This window comes from Amphibalanus amphitrite, unplaced genomic scaffold (genome assembly GCF_019059575.1).
Source record: "Amphibalanus amphitrite isolate SeventyFive unplaced genomic scaffold, NRLGWU_Aamphi_draft 000627F_arrow, whole genome shotgun sequence".
NCBI classification, from domain to species: Eukaryota; Metazoa; Arthropoda; class Thecostraca; order Balanomorpha; family Balanidae; genus Amphibalanus; species Amphibalanus amphitrite.
The window spans coordinates 263,634-282,642 of record NW_024882121.1 but is presented as its reverse complement, the minus strand read 5'-3'; the positions used below and the strand labels follow the sequence as shown (position 1 = coordinate 282,642).

Sequence of the window (19,009 nt, the reverse complement as noted above, 5' to 3'; positions counted from 1 at the left end):
CGATGAAAAGGGCGCCATTCTCTTAGGAGGGCGCCGAGTGATTGAAAACGCTATGTGGTCCAGGGGCGCTAAGAGGCCAGAAGGGCGCCGCACAGTCAGTAGTGCTACGTTGGTGGGGACGTGGGGGCGCCAGATGGTTACGAGGGCGCCTTGAGATCATGAAAAGGGCGCCATTCTCGTAAAAGGGTGCCGAGTGATTGAAAACGCTATATGTGGTTCAGGGGCGCTGAGAGGCCAGAAGGGCGCCGAATAGTCGAGGGATGCACGGTGAACAGAGACCTAAGGACGCGAGACGGTCAGGAGGGCGCCGTTAGACCATGAGAATGGCGCGGTGCTGTCAAAAGTGCGCCATTCTCCCAGAAGGGCGCCGAGTGATTAAAAACGCTATCCATGAACGCGAGACGGTCAGGAGGACGCCGTTAGAGCATGCGAAGGGCACCGTGCTCTCGAAAGGACGCTTGCAGCCTTGTAAAAGACTTGTGGGTGCTTTTTCATCATTGTGGGGGCATAATTCAGGATAGTGGGTGCATATGCCCCCACAAAGAGATATAAAATTAGGTACACCCCTGCATACTGAACTGCCATTTTCGTTTAGTAAAAAAATAAATAAAAAAAATCATCGTGTCAGGGCTGTGACGGAAAATAAGTGGCCTAAATCCGATGAGAAAACAGGATTTGGGGGTACCCTAGGTTTGGCTCCTTGAGCCATGGTGCCCCCCCTTGTCTCAAATCGTTCCGCCGCCTATGGGGGGGGGGGGGGGGGGGCATCCGGCGCAGTGGGAGCTGGGAGGCGACTATGATGCGTCACTACGCATAAACGCGTTCCAACCCAATGAACAGGACATCCCATCGACCATCGTACATTTTATTGATAGGACATCCGCGCCATTTGGCCACCCCGTGACCCCAGCGAAAGGCGAAAGCTCCTGCCGTCGGTGCCGATGTTGACCACTGACCATTCAGACCGAAACAGAGGTTTTGGAGTAACCTCCTGATGATGGCTGAGACGTACCAGAGGATAAGGTATTTCCTGGAACGTCTTGATGACCGATTGCAGTGAACCGTTTCTTGGGATGTTTTGCTTTATTTCCCTAAAGTGGTGCCTTGTTTTCCTGTTATAGGGAATTTGCCGATAGATGTCTCTAATCTTCGCGTTTTATCCACTATTACGTCTGCTAAAAAAATAGATGCGCTTTGCCGAACTTCATCTCCAAAAGTATTTGCATCGCAAGTGTGTGTCTGTGTTGATGCGCGGTGCGGATTTTATTTTTTTAATTACTTTTATTTTAACATCGGCATGCATCGATATAGATTTTGAATTGGAATGATCTTTACCGTGAATACACCGTGGTTATTCGAAGATTACTTAGGCACCAAGTTCAAGTTTCTCATGAAATCTGAATTGGAACCCAAACCTTGTTCTTTTGCATTTCATGTTTTATTGTTTGTTTTTCTGCCTCTTTCTATTTTGCCCTTAGTAGTGTTAACATCTGGGTCCTGTTTCACAGCTTCGCTGCATGTGCTACCCTGCGCTCAGTCAGTGCTGCTTTATTGGTGCGGCGTTTGAGATAAATTCAGCTTGATGCTCCAGTGTTGCGAGCATCCAAGTTTGTTGGTGTTTCCATGGAAACCCAATATACTGCTACGCGCAGCAGTCTGCAGTGCAGTGTCGTGATAACTGATACAGGGCCCTGGCTCAGACACTTGATTTACAGGGTGTCCCAAAATTAATGTCACAAAATGTGCTTTAAATTGAGCTGGCTTTGCCAAAGGTGCCAGAAATGTGACATTTAATTTGTGGAGCAAATGCATATGTGCTTTAGTCAAAAGTTTCCCAAAATTTTGGACTAGCAGTACAGTACTACTGTACCTACTGTAACAGCAGGTTCACTTATGAAGTGATAGGGCAAATGACCTGAGCTGACCTGAATCAGTGGTTGGTTCCAAAGGGTTGAACATGAGCCACTCAGATGCCACATTCTAAAGTTTTTGTTTCATTTGTTTTCTGTGTTCAACAAATTTCAATACAAACTTCCTGGTATAGGAGTGTTGGTGTAGGAGGAGGTTGAGAGCCATATCTAAAATATGCAGGGTATATTATCTAAATGTGCAGAAGAGCTCAGATGAGTTTTGAAGGGATCTCAGTTTGAGGTGTCTGATGAACTGACCCATAGCCATGGATGAAGTATTCCTGGATAGGACACTCCCTATTCCCCAGCACTAGCGCCGGCGACCAAGCGGCCGCCCTGGTGGCGGAGCTCCGAAACATCGGCGGCGAGTGTGCCGGCGACCGCCGCACCGGCTTGCGTGCTAAAAGCGCGGTAATGGAGGGCGAAATTAGCGAACTTTAGCTCATAAAACACAATTTCAGACACTTTAAACATAATTTTTAGTCCTTTCTTATAATTATTATGGCTCCATTTAGTCACTATCACATACGGAATCATTACCTGATGCCCATAAACAGCGGTGTAACTTTCTATATGTATGGGGGTGCAGGTGCACCCCCATTCCCTGAAAGTGCACCCCCATCACGTCAAAGTGCACCCCCATAGGCTAAGCGGCGCCCCAGACGCCACCCGACACCGATAAGCTCTTGAGCAGATGGCGAGGGTGATTTCCTGGCTACATTCCGTCTCGTGACCGGCGTCGTGCTCTTGCGGGCATGGGAAGCGTCCAGTCGCATCGTTCCCCAAAAATGGGTGAAAGGGGCACCCCGGCAAGAATGGGACTTTCTCAGCAAAAGTGGAGCGCCCGAGGCAGAAGTGGGGCACCTCCAACGTAGGTTGGGATCGTCAAGCATAAGACTGGCGCCCCAACGGAGGAGAGGCGCCCCCAGTAGGAATGAGGCACCTCAAGCAGAACTTGGGTTCGCCCAGTAGAAGAGCGCCCTCAGTAGAACACGGGCGACCCCAGCAGAAAGGGGCACCTCACCAGAAGAAGGGCACCCCAGCATAAAGGGGGCGCCCCACCAGAAGAGGGATGCTTCCAGCAGAAGAGAGACACTCCAATATAAATGGGGCACCTCAAGCAAAAGTTGGGCTCGTCCAGCATTAGTGGGGCGCCCCCAGCAGAAGAGGAGTACCCCCAGCATAGGGCCGCCCCAGCAGAAAGAGGTGCCCTACCAGGAGAGGGATGCCTAAAGAAGAGAGGCGCCCCAATACAAAAGGGGCACCTGGAGCAAAAGTTGGGTTTGTCTAGCAGCAGTGGGGCCGGGGGCGCCCCTAGCAAAGGTGGGGCGTCCCCAGCGGCCCCGACGGAAGTGGGGCATCCCCAGCAGAACAGGGTCTCCCCAGCAAAAGCGCAATGTCCCCAACAGGCATAGCCGAGCACCTTCAGCAGAAGTTGAGCTGACCGAGCAGAAGAGGCGCGCTCTAGCAGAAGAGTTCGCACCCCCAGAAGAGGGGCGGTTCCACCAGAAGATGGGCGCCTCCAGCAGAAGAGGGACAGCCCCGCAAAAGGGGGGCGCCGCCCGCAGAAGGGGGCGCATCCAATAAAAATGGGACACCTCAAGCGGCAGTTGGGCTCGCCGAGCACAAGAAGGGCGCCCTTAGTAGAAAAGGTCGAGCGACTTAAGCAGAAGTTGGGCTCGCCCAGCAGAAAAGGGACGCCTCTAGCAAAAATAGGGCATACCCGGGAAGGGCAATGTCAGACTCCAGCAGAAAAGTGAGACCCCAGCAGAGGAGGAGCGCCCATCAGAAGTAAGTCCCACCGAGCAGAAGAGGGGTGACCTCAGCAAGAGAGAGAGAGAGGCGACCCCAGCAGTAGAAAGGCGCCCAATAAAAAAGGTGATTGCAGCAAAAGTGGGTGTCGCCAGTCGCCGAGAATAAAAAGGGCACCCCGATTCTATAACAGGTTGGAATAAAAAGTAAAATGCAATTTCGTTATAATTTCAATTGATTGATTGATATTCGTGCAAACGAATTTAATGTCATTTCGTAATACCCAACTTTGTACCATTGGACTCTAACATTGGGGTGTTTAGTGTTCATACAATTAAAATTGTATACATGAAAAAAATATTCATTTTATTTCAAAAGTTATTTTACCTATAAGTAGAAGCCTCGACATCCGATTATCGGTGCGCCGGTTAGAGGGCCTTGGGTTAATATAAATGAACTGCAATCCCATTTGCAACATCAGACTCAAACTAAATCGGAGGAACACAAAATGGTGATCACTCTTAAGTCTGAATTTCGAAATATATCTAACGAATAGTGTTTGTCTATTTTAAACAACCTGCGGTTACCAACAAAGCATGTTACCGAAATTGAGAGACAAAGGCGCACACAAGGGGGAGGGCACACGGGCCCATGCCCCCCCCCCCCATTCGAAACGGGGCCATCTCAAATGGTTCTCAAATGGCCCCTAATCTTAAAACCGCCGAAGACTGTCTAAAATGAGCTGAAATGTCGATTAAAAAGACTAGGAGGGCCCATCTCGGACCCCAGCAGGCCCAAATGAGGTCATACAATGTCCAGCGCAGTCAAGGGGAAGGTGATAGATGTCAAATTTCAACCACTTTCAAAAGGCCCCAAAGGGCCTTCAACTTGCTTCAAAGGGCCCTCAGAAGGCCTTAAAAGGCGCCAATGGGCCCTGCACCGGCGTCAAACGCCTCCGAAGGCCTCAAAGGGTCTTCAGCTGACATCAAATGGCCCTCAGCTGGCGTCAAATGGCGCTAAGAAGGCCTCAAAGGGCCATCGGCTAGGTCCAAAGTGCCCTCAGCTGACGTCAAACGGCCCTCAGAAGGCCTCAAAGGGCCTTTGGATCTTCGGGCCCTTTGAGGGCTTCTTCGTTGTGACAGTGCTGCTTTGTCGGTGAGGTGCGCGGTCGCCGTGGGTCCCTCGCACGCCACCGAACAGCGAGAGGTGGGTGATCGGGGCCGCCGTATAGGTACGGGCTTCCTGAATATCTGTTACGACTGGTACTATTAGGAAAGTGGGCATGCCGCCTGAAAATTGTGTCTTTGTAGTATGTGGTATAAAAGTGAGAAAAAAGTTAACCCGCGCCCGGCTGGGGGTCCTGGATTTCCACGCCCTGCTGGGGGGGGGGGGTGTTTGAACACCCCCCCTTGTAACTCGGCTCCTGGGCCACGTAGCGATACGCGGAAGGCGGCGTTCGAAAGAGCGTCAAAAATAAGGACGAAATCACTTCGGTCAATTTTTTGGTCAGGTCGAAGGTCAGGTCACCAGAGGTCATTGAAGGCAAAATTTCGCCGATTTCCAGGTCGAATGTCGAAAATTTCCAAGAAGCCAACGCATAACTCGGGAACCAATAGAGCTACAGCGCCGCGGAAAAACGCATTCGATAGCCCTATTAACGCCCTTTCTGAGTAATTCTCTCAGATTTGATCTAACGTCAACGGTTTTGCCTGCAGGGGGCAAAAACTGCAAAAATAGCCGATTTTTTCGGAAACAGTTTTTCTGCAATAACTTTTGACCCAAGCCTTGTACGAGCTTACTTTTACCGGCATCGCGTTCCTCTCGTCAAGACGCATCGAATGAACTATAACTTGACCTTGAAAGGTCAACTTGAAAATTTGACCTCAGGTCAAGGTCATGACCTGACCGGAAAGGGTCATGTTGCATATCTTTTTTTTTAAATATTTTTGTTGCCCGACCCGGGCTTTTGTCGTTAGTAGCACACATTCATACTGGGTTAGTACACTATATACACGGCAGTGGTACGAAGCGTTTTCGGCACCCGCTACGCGGGACAGCCTTGACCGCACGCTTCCTGTCACGCACCCCAGGTGGCACCGCACTGGTGCGCACGCTGGGGCTATCCCGATTTCTCGGGCCCGGCAGGTCAGAGGGCTGCTCCGGGACATGAAGCGAGGCCGTGCCCTCGGGACATGTCACCGGACCGAAGGATCTGTTTTAAGGCGGATCAGGCCCGTGTACCTGCGGCCGGGGGCGCTGGCTGGCACAGCGGTAATCCCCACGACCGAGCGAACACTCCCCAGTTACTGCCATCTCCTGGGTAGGAGCCGGCCGAGGAAAACGCTGCCAGAGGTCAGCTTTGATCCAAGGACCTCCCACACCAAACGTGGACGCACTTGCCAACTGCGCCACAAGGGTGGTTGCATCATGTTGCATATCAGTCGATCCGTATCGTCGAGCTGAACACATCTAAGGTGTTTTCATCGCTCTAGCATGCCTCTATCAAAAGCTATTTGCGAAAAACTGTTAGATACCATTCGTGACCTAAGATGACCTCAGGGCATAAACAAGGGTCACGGACACCATTTTCATGTTCTGTGTGTCTAAACCACTTGTAATTCGGTGTTTGGGAGTGTTTATAATGTCTTTCGTCCAAAAGAGGCGCATTTCAATTTTCTCCCATTGACTTATAATGGGGAGGTCGCAAAATTGACCTGACCTTAGGTCATCGATATCAAAATTCTGAGATATACATTTTGTACATGCTATTGCTCTTAGCAATCGCTGAAAGTTTCAAAGCGATCGGTCACTCGGTGTAGCTATGACAGACATTGAAACTTTTTATGAGGTGAGGTCACTTCAAGTGACCTGGTGACCTGACCTTGAATGACCTTGGTCTGAAATTTTCACAACATGTGTAGAATTGAAGTATGATAAGGTGTACCAAAAACGGCGGCGCTCCGCGCCGCCGTTTTTGAGATATTCGCGAAAAACCACAAGGGGGGGGTGTTCAAACACCCCCCCCCCCAGCAGGGCGCGGGTTAAATCTCTGGTTTGTGATCTCGCTACGAATCATTGTAATGACTTTTCATGCCGATGTGCCTAAATAAATACGCGAATTGACAAAGGGGGTGCTGCCCCGCTCATACACATCCGGGCCAACCCGTGACTAGCCACCGCTTCTAGCTAGCCGGGGTCGGTCGGCCGGCCGGCAGTTTAAGGCGCTACCCGCGCTGAGTTCTGAGGGCCTTGCATCCACGCTTATCAATCGAATATTTTACGTGATTGTTAACCCGCGCCCCAGTGGCGGTCTCAGCCAACTTCGCCCTAGTGGGGGGGGGGGGGGGGGCATATGTTACCACCCACCTCTAACTCAAAAACTAAGAGGGCTAGAAAGACGCGGTAAAAAGCAGTCGATAGCTCTCAATGCGTACGTTTGAAAGTATTTCGGTCATTTTTCACCTTAGAGCAATATTGGGGTCACCAGAGGTCATCAAAGGTCAAAATTTGCCAATTGTCATTATATTTTTCGGAAAACATGCCGCTATCTCAGGAACTATGCTAGCTACAAAAACGCATTGAAGAGTAATCGATAGCTTTTGAACTCTTCTTTTGAAAAGGTCATTATCAATATTGACCTCAGGTCAACGGTTTAGCCTCTAGAGGGCAAAAACTCCAAAAATAGCTGTTTTTACGGAAAGTGTTTTTCTACAATAACTTTCGACTACAAAAAGCCACGACATTTCTATTGCCAGAATCGTGTTCCCCTCGCCGAGACGCGTCGAATGAACTATAATTTGACCTTGAAAGGTCAACTTAAAAATTTGACCTCAGGTCAAGGTCATGACCTTACCGGAAAAGGTCATGTTGCATATCAGTCGATGCGTCTCAACAAGACAAACACAATGAGACCATCCCCAGCGTTCTATCTCTTTCCAATCGCGAGTTATTGGCAAAAAAACTGTTTGTAGCCTCAAGTGACCTCGGATGACCTGTCTAGAGGTTATCAGCAAAAATGACACCTTGGTCATCACGAGTGGACTAAATCATTGTGATTCTGAAATATTTGGACTGTTCCGATGCGTACACACGGATCTAGAGGCATTTTCATTTTTCTCCATTGACTTGTAATGGAAAGGTCACGCCACTGACCTGACCTTAGGTCACGGATATAAAAAATCCGAGATATACAAATTGCAGGCGCCCATAACAGCATGCAATCCACCAAGTTTCAAACCTTTCTGACAAACACTGCAGGCTGGACATGATTGCAAACTTTATTTAGGCTTGGTCAGTTAACTTGACCTGGTGACCTGACATGACCTGGGGTCAAAAATTTCACACATTGTCCAAAATTGATGTACCAAAAGCTACCCCAAGCGGCGCGGCGCTACGCGCCGCGGTTTTTTATTCACACGCAAAAAACGCGACAGGGTGGTAACATATGCCCCCCCCCCCCCACTGGGGCGAAGGTTAAGATGGTAATAACTACTCACTGAATCGTATTTGAATGAAACATGCTGCGTAAACAAAAATGGAACGTTAAATGCTTTGAAAATTGAACGGGTTTTGAAGTAATTGTTTTATCATGTATAGACAGAAGCTAAGTTTCAAGTCAACCGAAATATAATCGCGTTGGGGAACTTTATCGGCTGGGGTCTGGGGCCCTTCGGTGGAGGGCCCCTATTTGCAGGTCGTGCCCCCCCCCCCCCGTTCAAAAATCCTGTGTGCGGGCCAGTTGAGAGATATGCACCATCTATGCTCCTTGGAAGCACGGCTACGGAGTCGGAGTCGGAGTCGGTCGGAGTCGACAGTTGAGACCGGAGTCGGAGTCGGAGTCGGAGTCGATATTGGAAACCCCAGCCGGAGTCGGAGTCGGAGTCACCGAAAATCTGTCGACTCCGCAGCCCTGCTAGGTCTGCGGAGTCGGTGTCGGGAGTTGGAGTCGATCGGAGTCGACATTTCTGCCCGGAGTCGGAGTCGGAGTCGGAGTTGGTTTTTGAAAGCCGGAGTCGGAGTCGGAGTCGGAGTCGCCGTAAATCCATCGATTCCGCAGCCCTGCTTGGAAGCACCCCTATCCTCATTGAAGGTCGCCCCCATCACCAAGTGCACCCCCATCTCAAAAGCAAAAGTTACACCCCTGCCCATAAACTGAGCCGGTATTCTTGACTTGCCGATGCAATTTATCATCAAATATCATCGTTCCTCGGCAGTCAAACAAGTTCCTATTGATGATTTAATACAAATATCAACTTATTTTCATGTTATCGCATAAAACTTAACTTTATTCCAACATTGGCTCTTCGGCTGTAATCACGAACCCTCACTTGTCAGCAGAATTTAAGCAACTTCTGAAATCAAAACTGGGAAAAGAATATTTCCATGACATTCCTCAAATCCTGTTCTACCTGGTTCACAAAAATTTTCATCAAAATCGGTTATAGGTAAGTAATAAACGACAAAAGTATACAAAAAGACACGCTCCGCCCATAGCCCGCAATGCTAAAATGACGCCAGCGCCCTCGCCGTCGGGAAATCCGCCGCCGCCGCCGGGTGGTCGGAAAATCGGCGGAGTGTCCGATCCAGGAATACCTAATCCATGCCATAGCAGTGGCATAGGTCACATATTTAGTGTTTACCTAAAAGGGAGGAGGTATAGACCTAGGCACCTAGCAGTCACAAAGTCATCAGCTTGCTGAGGGAGAAGATTGCCCTTGCCCTGGGTCTGTTTCTGATGCTTCTCAACTCTTATGAAGTCACCAGTCTAGACTTCTCTGTGTTGGCTTGGCTCCTTTGCTCACCTAGGCCTGGCTGCCTGACCATTATGACTGATTTGAATTATGTCCTGTTTTTTGCAGGTCTGCCAGTGATACTTTGTAGTTGTTTTGTAGCACACTTTTTGCTGAAATGGCAGAGTTGCTTGTGGACATAAATGAATGCCTCAGGGATTCTCCGAAATTCAGGTGAGATTGTTGCAGCTTGCAGTGTATCAAGTTGTCATCATATGCTGCTGCCTACTCTGAACATGACTTGGTGAAGTCTCAGATCCCTGTGCTCCCACCCATGAGCTTGTTTGTGTTTGCTATATGGAAATATTTGACATACATATGATAGAATATGCACATGCGTGACCTCATTTTCTTCAAAATGTTGTTCTTTCAGACAAGTTCTGCATGAAAATGAGAAGAATATTGAAAATCTGGAGTCTCGCCTTGAGAAGGCTATCAAGAGCTGTGGAGTCATGGTGGAAAATGGTCGACTCTTTGCAGCCAGTCAAAAGTGAGTACCCACATCTTGGGAACAATTTAGTTGTGACAATTGTAAACATACTTGGATACATGCCAACATGCATATCAACAGTCAAGTTCTGCCATGAAAGACATGCATATTTTCCACTTGCTGCTTGATGCTTCACAATTACTAACATTAATATGTCTTGTAACTTTCACCTCTCTCTAATCACCGTGTTTCCAGGCAGCTGGTGGTGTCACTGTGGGAGGTGGCCGAACACTTCAGCGGCCAGCCGACCGTGGCCGCCTCCTTCAACCGACTCCTGCACGCGCTCACAGAGTTCAACAAGTTCCAGGGCCACGCGGTCGATCAGGCAGCGCGCACCATCGGCATGAAGTTCTCATCCATCCTGAAAACGTGAGTGATATATTGCTTTATAGTTACGGGCCGCTTTCGTCAATGGGCCTAATATCCTCTGTAACTTTTTGAACTGCTGTTCATCCCACTTCCCTCTACTGGGGTGGTGCTATAGCTCCGCCTAGTCTGTTCATTCAGAATCTAGCTAGGTTTTTTTCTGAAACTGCATGCATATTTCTCTTTGGCGCTGTGAGTTCTTGCTTCGTCTAGTTATTTCGCTGAATTTTCTGGCGTAGTCTCGTTGACCCACACCCGCCGACGCTTCCCGTTCCGGTCTGCGGTCGGATCGACTCATGCGGGGAACTACCGCTATGTGGCAGCCCAGCTGTTCGTCTTCACTGGAGTGCCGACTGCCGATATCCCATTACCCATACGCATTACGCACGCATCCGCTGTCTTTCCGGAAATATCGGGCCGGCGCACGATAAATGCTCGTCGCCGGGCCAGGCAGTCCATAAATTAGGTCCATAAATCCAGGTACCTATGCTATCAGCTTTTGCAGGTAGCGACGAAATTTTGGTGCGGTTGAAATGTCAATATTTTATCCATCCTTTGTGATGATCCACTGGCTAGTTATGTATTATGCTGAAGACGGTGCGCAAATGCGCTTCAGTCGATAACAGAATGTTTCAGCTTTGACTCAGCAGCGGTTCATTCAGAGCATGAACGTAAAATTGAGTGCCATTTAGCAAGACATCGGTGTTTTCTCCTCAGCTGACCTTAATCATGCATACGGTAACAGAACAGTTGGGTGGCAACGGTTACACTGTCCGTCCGTTGTTTATAAAAAATAACTTGTAGCTTGCGCCATTCGTAAACGAACAACTTTTTAGGTTTAGCAATTTTTATTTTTTTACATATTTTGCTCCAGCATTCCATGATCCCCTAGCTTTGTGCACTCGCTTTTTTCTAACAAGTCAGCTGATGCGGTCAGTGGGCGGGCATGCCGGCCAGCGGGTTATTAGGGTTGGTTTACACCCGACTTTAAAATTTTGCCTTACCTGTACTTAATTTACTGTTCGCGCAGTAGATGTCAGGACATGCGCGACTAGCCCTTCATACCACGTCCCACGAAATATTTTTGGCCTCGGAACATCGCCCATTGAAAAATGTCACTTCATTAAGATTTGAACTGTTAAGCTTATTTGTTATTAATATGTAGAGAAATACATTGGGACACAAACTTTTTCTCGGTCTTTATGTCGATTGGTAGTGGATAATTGAAGGTGCTGCTATTCAGCGCTCCTGACGCCAGTTTTGGGTGACACCTTTGTAGACGTGCGGGGAGCGTGGATAACACCGCGCTATGCGTGCCTGTGTTCCCAAGGGAAACGGTATATCTACGTGTGAGGGGGCCTAGGGAAACTGAGAGCTGATGGCGGTGGAAATTATGGAAACGGAATGTCCACGGCAGAGGGAGTCGTGGTGAAATGCGGCGCCCCTGAGGGAGTCTTGTGTGAGTGGAGTGCCTTGGCGATGGAGCTATTCGGCTCCGGCGATATGTTTTCACGTGTGGAGCTGATTCAGGAAGGTTCTTAGCCAACCTGTCAAGTCATCGTGGTCTTCATTTTGTTACGTTTTATTATTTTTTCTCAGTTTTATATGCCTCCACAGCTTCTCATTCTGTAATGTCGTGACATAATAGGCCATAATGTCATGAGCCCCGGTGATGTAACGGTGCTGCTGTATTGTCGGACGGATAATTGGTCTTTCCCAATGGATTTCTCCCATCGGTGAAATTACAATTTCACGGTGATTTATTTTCGTCCAATTATTGAGAACACGCCTTTCATCCAACAAAGGAGGGCCTGCGTGGCGTGCTACACGGATGGCTCCAAGACGGACGTAGGTGTAGGGTGTGCTTTTGTTTGCGATGGGTCGGTCCGATCGTTTACACTTCCTCGACAGACATCAGTCTTCACTTCGGAGCTCGTTGCCATCCAGAAGCTCCTATGCTACATCGAAGTAGACAGCGAGAACTCCTATCTGATAATGTCTGACTCACTGAGTTCCCTGATGGCTCTCCGCTCCTTTAACCCTACTGGCCCCATTGTACAGGACATTTTACAGAAGCTTACCGGTCTTGCCCGAGAGGGAAAACGTGTGCGGCTGTGCTGGATCCCGAGCCACGTAGGCATCCAAGGTAACGAGACTGCCGACTTGGAGGAGGGCCTCGGAGAGGCCTCATCTCCACCGATTCCCACTCCCAGCTAGGGACTTTTTCCCTACGATCAAAGCCTTCTTGCACAGCAAGTGGCAAAGCAGGTGGGATGGCTGCTTGGGCAACAAGCTTCTATCCCTCAAGCCCACACTAGCACCGTGGGCCTCCTCAATGCGCAAAAACAGGCGGGACGAGGTAGTCCTGTGCAGGCTGAGGACTGGGCACACGTACGGCACCCACGGCTTTCTCGTCTGTGGAGGAGACAGACCTACGTGTCCTAGATGCACTGTCCCCCTATCGGTGAGGCATGTTCTACTGGACTGTCCTCAGCTTAATCGTGAAAGGGAAGCGCACTTCGGGGCTACGCATCAGCTGACCATCCAAAACCTGCTAGGTAACGACTCGCACCTCCTAGACAGGGAAGCCCTCTTTGCGCTCGTCAGAACCTCCGGACTCCGAGTAGTCTACTCTCACCAAGTTTCGTAAAACTCTCTCTTTACCGGAACTCTTGCCTCGCTGTCCTGCGAGGGTTGGCTTTTATCTTCGAGCACGATAGCTTCTAAACCCAGACCTAGTATATTGGACGTTAGCCCGAGCAACGCTTCTTGAGGGACTGTTGTCCCGTTTTTTACATCATTTTACTCGTGCTTTAAGAGAAAACTGCACATTGCTCACCATTGTTTAGCACGCTTACCTGCGCTTTAAGACTGTTGTTAACTCGCTGTTCAGTTCTTGCCCCGCACTTCACGCAAAAAGATAAGTTACTGGCGTCATATAACCCTCAGAGGTTGGGCACGCCATCAAACCCAATCATCATCATCATCATCAACAAAGGAGGGCCACAGGGATCATCCCCATCACTCTTATGAAAAGGGTACCCTCCTGACCCATATTCCTACCGCTTTTTAGCTCTTCTTATCCCTCCCCCTCTCCCCCTTCACCAGAGAATGGACTCGGCTACTTCCATCAAGGACCTCTCTAGCGGAGTTAAACCGTCCACCGTCTGTCACCCCCCCCCCTCGCTCCGTCACGAGATACCTCACGTCCCGTCACGATCGGTGCGCGCGTGACGCTCGTGCAAACACCGTTACGGTCCCGCCCACCGCCGCCCGCGCGGCCGGCTTTGGTCCGGTGGCTGTCGTGTGGGACGGACCGGCGCGCGGTGTGGTGGCGAAGAGAGAGGGAGGGAGAGGGAGAGCAGCGACCGGCTGGTTGGACCGCTCAGTATCAGCACGGGGCTCGTGGTTTGTGTGACGTGGTTTAGGGCGGTAGTAAAGTGGATTTGTTTCGTGTGCGTTTGCGTGTTTTTGTGTTGAGGCGATATTGAAGTTACTAGTTAGAGTGATACGCTGTAGCGTCGTACTCCATGGCGGGATGGTTACTGTGGCTGTCATATTAGCTGAGCGTGCTCTACAGAACATTACAGTGTGACTGGACGTTCAAGTGATTTGTGTGACGTTACAAGTGACGTCGTATACCGTGGGTGACGTCGACTTTGTGTAATCAGTGAGTGATGTGTGGCATAACTGACGTCTGGTGTATTGTGACGTTACCCTCATTGTGACGCAGTGTTATGTCACTGACGCAGTGTTCGTCACTGACGTCGGGTGTCGTCTGCCTACAGCGAGATCCGTGATGTGAAGGAGAACCGCCAGTGTTTCGAGCGAATCTCCGGAGAGCTGGACACGGCGCTGAACCGGTACGCGACTGCTTCCAAGTCACGGCCTGTGGAGGTAAGTCTGACCGTCAGTCTGACTGCCGGCCTGATAGGGCTGGATGTCAACTGTCATCTGTCGATTTTTTCTGTACATGAGGCAGGGAGGTAGCATGTGGATCAGGACTCAGGAGCCGAATAGGCCGGTTATTTTTCAAGGTATGGTAATGGAGTTTGCTAAAAGATCGCATGACAACGTGCGTCCATAGTCAAAACGTGACAACTGTGCTATGAATTAAGTCTATAAAGTTTCATCACTCCAATGGACACCCGTTTTGATAGGTCACCTATCTCGCACGCGCCGATATATTCAAATATTCAAGTATTGATCCATAGGTCAAAGGCCTCATGGGGCTGAGTAAACTCATACCTGTCAGCAGTGTTGAACGCTGTATCAGTCAAAAGCTGTGCAAACGAACCAGCTCTATGCCCGTGCACACACTCCGTCCGGAAGTGTTTGCGCTCGCCCGTGGTTCCGCTGTGGTCGGTTCATTTCACCCGCGTCCCGTCACTGGCCGTTCAAACAGTCACGGTAGCGTTATCGGCGCGCTGCCACTATTATCGGGACGCCGGGTAGGGTGGAGAATTGGCGCCAAATTGGGCGCGGGTGGAGGCACTGGCAGTATCGACGGCGTTCCAGTCAGCAGTGGCTGCGTCACCTTCTCTACGTGTGCTGACTGATCGCTGCGGCTGTTGCCTTTCCTTTTCCGCGTCGTACGGCTGCTATCCACCACCGCGATATCCGTGCCCGTGTTTGCGTGCGCGCTGCCTTTGTTCTTCGTTTCTACGTTCGTGACCCGCCCACCTGTGTGTGGGTGTCGCCCTATGAGCGGCGACCTCTGACCTGTGACCCCGCCCGGCAGCTGGAGGAGACGTCTAACCTGGTGCGGGCCACCCGCACCTGTTCCCGGCACACAGCCCTGGACTACCTGCGGGCTCTGTCACTGATGCAGTCACGAAAACAACACGATGTGCTCGACACGGTAAGTTGAGGTGGAGGTGGAGGGGATATAATTTTTAAGAGTTACTTCGGAGGTTGGATCCGGTCCGGGCGTGCTGTTGGATGAGGAGGGGAGGGAATATGGCCGAGCGCATTGTGCTCGGGTGGGCCAATATCGCATTAGTAATTGTTATACGTTTTTGGAAATGTAGGTAAATCCATAAGTTTCGCAGCTTGGTGGCGTGCCTCATGGTATGTTTTGTTTTACGTTGGAATGAAATTAGATTATCTTGGAGTTAAAGTTTGTACTTTTGAATGTGTTTTGCCGTTGCGGCTGCAGCACAGCCGGTGAGAGCTGCACCCTTGTGTTCTCTGTCTCGCTATTTTCCTGTTCTCGTTCCAAATGATAGAGCATTAGTTCACATTGAATCGGCTCACTGACAGTTTTCCTCTAGCGCTGCTCGCCTGCACGGAATTGTCTGTTCGGTTATCTCAGAGGTGAAAGGGGTTCTGGAATCACTGGGACACTGTCAATTTCACCTGCTGTCAAGTGCTACTGACCTACGAATTGTGATACAGCCACGTCCAGCTCGCAGCTCATCTATGCCTAAACTACGCCTATGCCAGCATCATCTTTTTATGCCTTATGCCCTTAAACCTTCCAGGCAGTGGGGGGGGGACATTTGTTGTCCCCCCCTTTAGTTTTTTCGATATATCTCCAGAACCGCTGCGCCGATCGTCATTAAACTTTCAGTACCCTCCCGTGAATAGCTTTTGCACATTGTGACTAAAAATTTGACCAAAAATGCCCCCCCCCCCGCGCGGAAAGTGGCCGGGAGGCCCACCGCCTGCCGGGTTAATCATCGTAGGCTAGAGCCAGTGTTCAGCTGGCATTCCAAGTCACTGACGTCATATATTTCCTTGGCTATTCCCAGGCGCGAAATCCAGTCATTTCCTAGCTAGTGAGCCCGACCGCTGACTGCCGCTGTTCCGGTGTTTATTTCTAGGTGCGGAGTTATTTGCAGTCGCAGGTCACCTTCTTCCACCAGGGTGACGACCTCTGCAAGGATCTAGATCCCCAGTTGAAAGCTATTGGCGCCCAGGTGAGACTAGCCGTCACACGGATATGTGTAGTATGGTGTAGTGTTACCGGTGGGAATCGGTGGTGGGAGGATGAGCCGTTATCACCCCCGCCGGCAGTCGCTAATGCTGTGTTTGATAAAATGGCTATGTCGCACAATATTTTCAATGTTCATTCCGGCTCATGGGTCGCACACTAACGACACCTAGTTTGTGTATAACCAGTGCGGCTGGCTCAGTTGGTCCTTCGCTCGAATGCAGTTGATTCCCACGATTGTCGTTATAGATCACCCGTCAGTGGATATGACAAACATGGTGCTCCTCTGGTGAACTCCGTTGTGGTGACATTCTGGGCGGAGCACTGTATGTATGTTCTTCTCTCTGACCCCCTCCCCCCCCCCCGGCACCGTCAGATTGAAGAGCTGCGCGCTCGCACCAAAAGCCTGGAGCAGCAGCTGGAGACGCGGCACTCCGCCGTCACCCACGAGGACGCGCTGGCCTCTCAGCACCGACCGGTACCGGCCCCAGACGGAGGCGTCTTCATGGAAGGGTACCTCTTCAAACGAACCACCAACGCCTTCAAAACGTGGAACCGGCGCTGGTTTACTCTGGAGAATCATCAGCTCAAATACCGCAAACGAAGCGGTGAGCGAGGGGAGGGGCTGGTTACAGCGGTTCGTGAAGATGGGAAGGGGTGGTGTGTTACATTTCCGACAGAGATGCTGTGGGAGATGTGTCTTTATTGCAGTTTTTTTTCGCATTCTGGTTGGGTTCCGGGCTGCGCCATCGTAGGTGTGGAATTATTTATGTAGGGGAGGGTGAAAAGTAAAAATCTAAGAACTGTTTTAGCTTGATTAATTGAAAGAATCATTGACGTCGTGTCCTTCATGGTGTTAGATCATATGGTTTGACAATTACTAGCCTGTGACCCTGAGGCGAAGCGCTGACTTGACCTGCCCTTACTTCGCTTGGGGTCACCTGACCGGTGTCCCAAGTGGAGGCCTGGCCTGACCGATGACCCGAGTGAGGACCTGACCTGACCATTGGCCCCCAGGTGAGGATCTCACGATGATGGAGGAGGACTTGCGACTTTGCACGGTGAAGCCGGCGCCGGACATCGACCGGCGGCACTGCTTCGAGGTGGTCTCGCCGCAGAAGAGCCACGTCATGCAGGCTGACAGCGAGCCCAGCTACCGACTCTGGGTGGAGGCGCTGCAGGTGGGTAGAACTAGGGAGGTTTAGGGCTGACAGTGAACCCAGTTATCGACTCTGGGTGTAGGCACTGCAGGTGGAAAATCATCGGGCTAGATAGGGTGATGGATAGGATAAATCGTGACCGAGTCTTGCTCGTGTCCATTTTTTATGTACAAGATCAAGACGATCTTCCTCTCTCTCCCCTTCTCTGAGTCTCTGCCTTCGATTGCACTAGTAGCGACCGCACCTACCATCTTCGTTGACCTCTTCCCCTGCCCTTGGCAGGCGGGGATCGGTGCGGCGTTCGACCGGCCCTCCAGTCGTGCTGCTGCCTCCGACAATCGCCAGTCTCACGCAGGCGGCGGTAGCGGCGGCGGCGACGGCGGCGCGGGTGAAGAGCGCCCGCCGCCCGCCCTGCGCACCCAGAAACGCTCCAATGTGCTGGAGCAGGTGCGCCGGATCCCCGGCAACGAGCGATGCTGCGACTGTGGCGCGCCCGACCCCACCTGGTCCAGCATCAACCTGGGGATCACGCTTTGTATCGGTGAGAGAAATGGGGAATCACGATTGGCCAGAGAGTCTTGGCGTGCGGATGGGAGGGAGGTCAGTTGGGGAGTGAAGCCAAATTCGTCATTCTTGTGGCCCGTCTATGATAATATTTGGAGCTTATTAACTTTTAGGGGTGGAACCCAGAGGCCTTGAGGATGAAGAGCAGCATACAATTTGGCTTGCGGTTGTGGCTATAGCAAGTCAATTGGCAACCGGCAAGTGGCCACGCCGTACCGGACAGATGCTGCCATCTGCCTGCAGTTTGCTTAACTTTGATACTACGATGTTGCGATGTTGATGATGGTGATGATGTTGCGATGCTACGTTGTGATGATACTACGATACAACGATGAAATGGTCCTTGGTGACACCGCTTTGACGACGTTTTTCAATTTCTTATTGCTTGAAAGTCATCTGAAGTTAATGCCGATTTCAGTGGTTATCATTGTCCCACCGTAAGCTGACTCTCCCTGAACCGTGTCGCCTTATCGACAGAGTGCTCGGGCATCCACCGCAGTCTTGGCGTGCACGTGAGCAAGATCCGCTCTCTGACGCTGGACGACTTCGAGCCGGAGATTCTGCGAGTGTTTGCCGAGCTGGGCAACACGGTGGTGAACAGAGTGTACGAGGAGTGTGTGCAGGAGGGCTTCCAGCGGCCGGCGCCCGACTCCGAGAGGTGAGGAGGACGGGTGGTAGACGGGACAGATGACGAAAGGGGAGGTGGCCGGTGGAACGTATGAGTATAATTGGTGGGACGATGAGATGAGGGACTTGACGGGTGAGGTGTCAGACATGGAATAGAGTGATAACTGGTGATGGATGGGAGATTGGGAGATACTTCGGAACATCGAACAGCTCATAAGGGCAGATGGGCGTAGGCATGATGATGGTAGACGGCAGTGAAAGTCTGATGACTGAACGGCGCCACAAGGTTATTGAACGCCATCTGCTGGCATTCTAGCCGTTTGGCCATCGGCCTGTTTTTTTTCCAAACTTGAAAGTTGTACTTGCCGTGGTCTAACCTCGCCTATGCTGCTATGATCATCGCTAGTCACAAAGCT

General features: G+C 50.7%; 1 protein-coding gene across 4 annotated transcripts in view; it reads left to right on the top strand.

Moving 5' to 3' along the window:
- The first annotated feature begins 1,231 nt into the window (after positions 1-1,231).
- LOC122363563 (arf-GAP with coiled-coil, ANK repeat and PH domain-containing protein 2-like) overlaps positions 1,232-19,009 on the top strand; it is a 41,937-nt gene continuing 24,159 nt past the window's right edge. The window contains exons 1-11 of one of the 4 annotated variants that reach the window (XM_043332992.1): positions 1,232-1,254; positions 9,521-9,625; positions 9,825-9,941; positions 10,137-10,310; positions 14,096-14,204; positions 15,049-15,168; positions 16,133-16,228; positions 16,619-16,850; positions 17,260-17,423; positions 17,685-17,943; positions 18,444-18,624. In XM_043332992.1, coding sequence (XP_043188927.1) covers positions 9,570-9,625; positions 9,825-9,941; positions 10,137-10,310; positions 14,096-14,204; positions 15,049-15,168; positions 16,133-16,228; positions 16,619-16,850; positions 17,260-17,423; positions 17,685-17,943; positions 18,444-18,624 — 1,508 coding nt within the window. In that variant the 5' untranslated portion in view covers positions 1,232-1,254; positions 9,521-9,569. Of the gene's footprint in view, positions 1,255-1,678; positions 1,773-9,520; positions 9,626-9,824; positions 9,942-10,136; positions 10,311-14,095; positions 14,205-15,048; positions 15,169-16,132; positions 16,229-16,618; positions 16,851-17,259; positions 17,424-17,684; positions 17,944-18,443; positions 18,625-19,009 lie in introns of those variants that run through there. The other 3 variants (XM_043332994.1, XM_043332991.1, XM_043332993.1) reach the window with 3 other exon arrangements.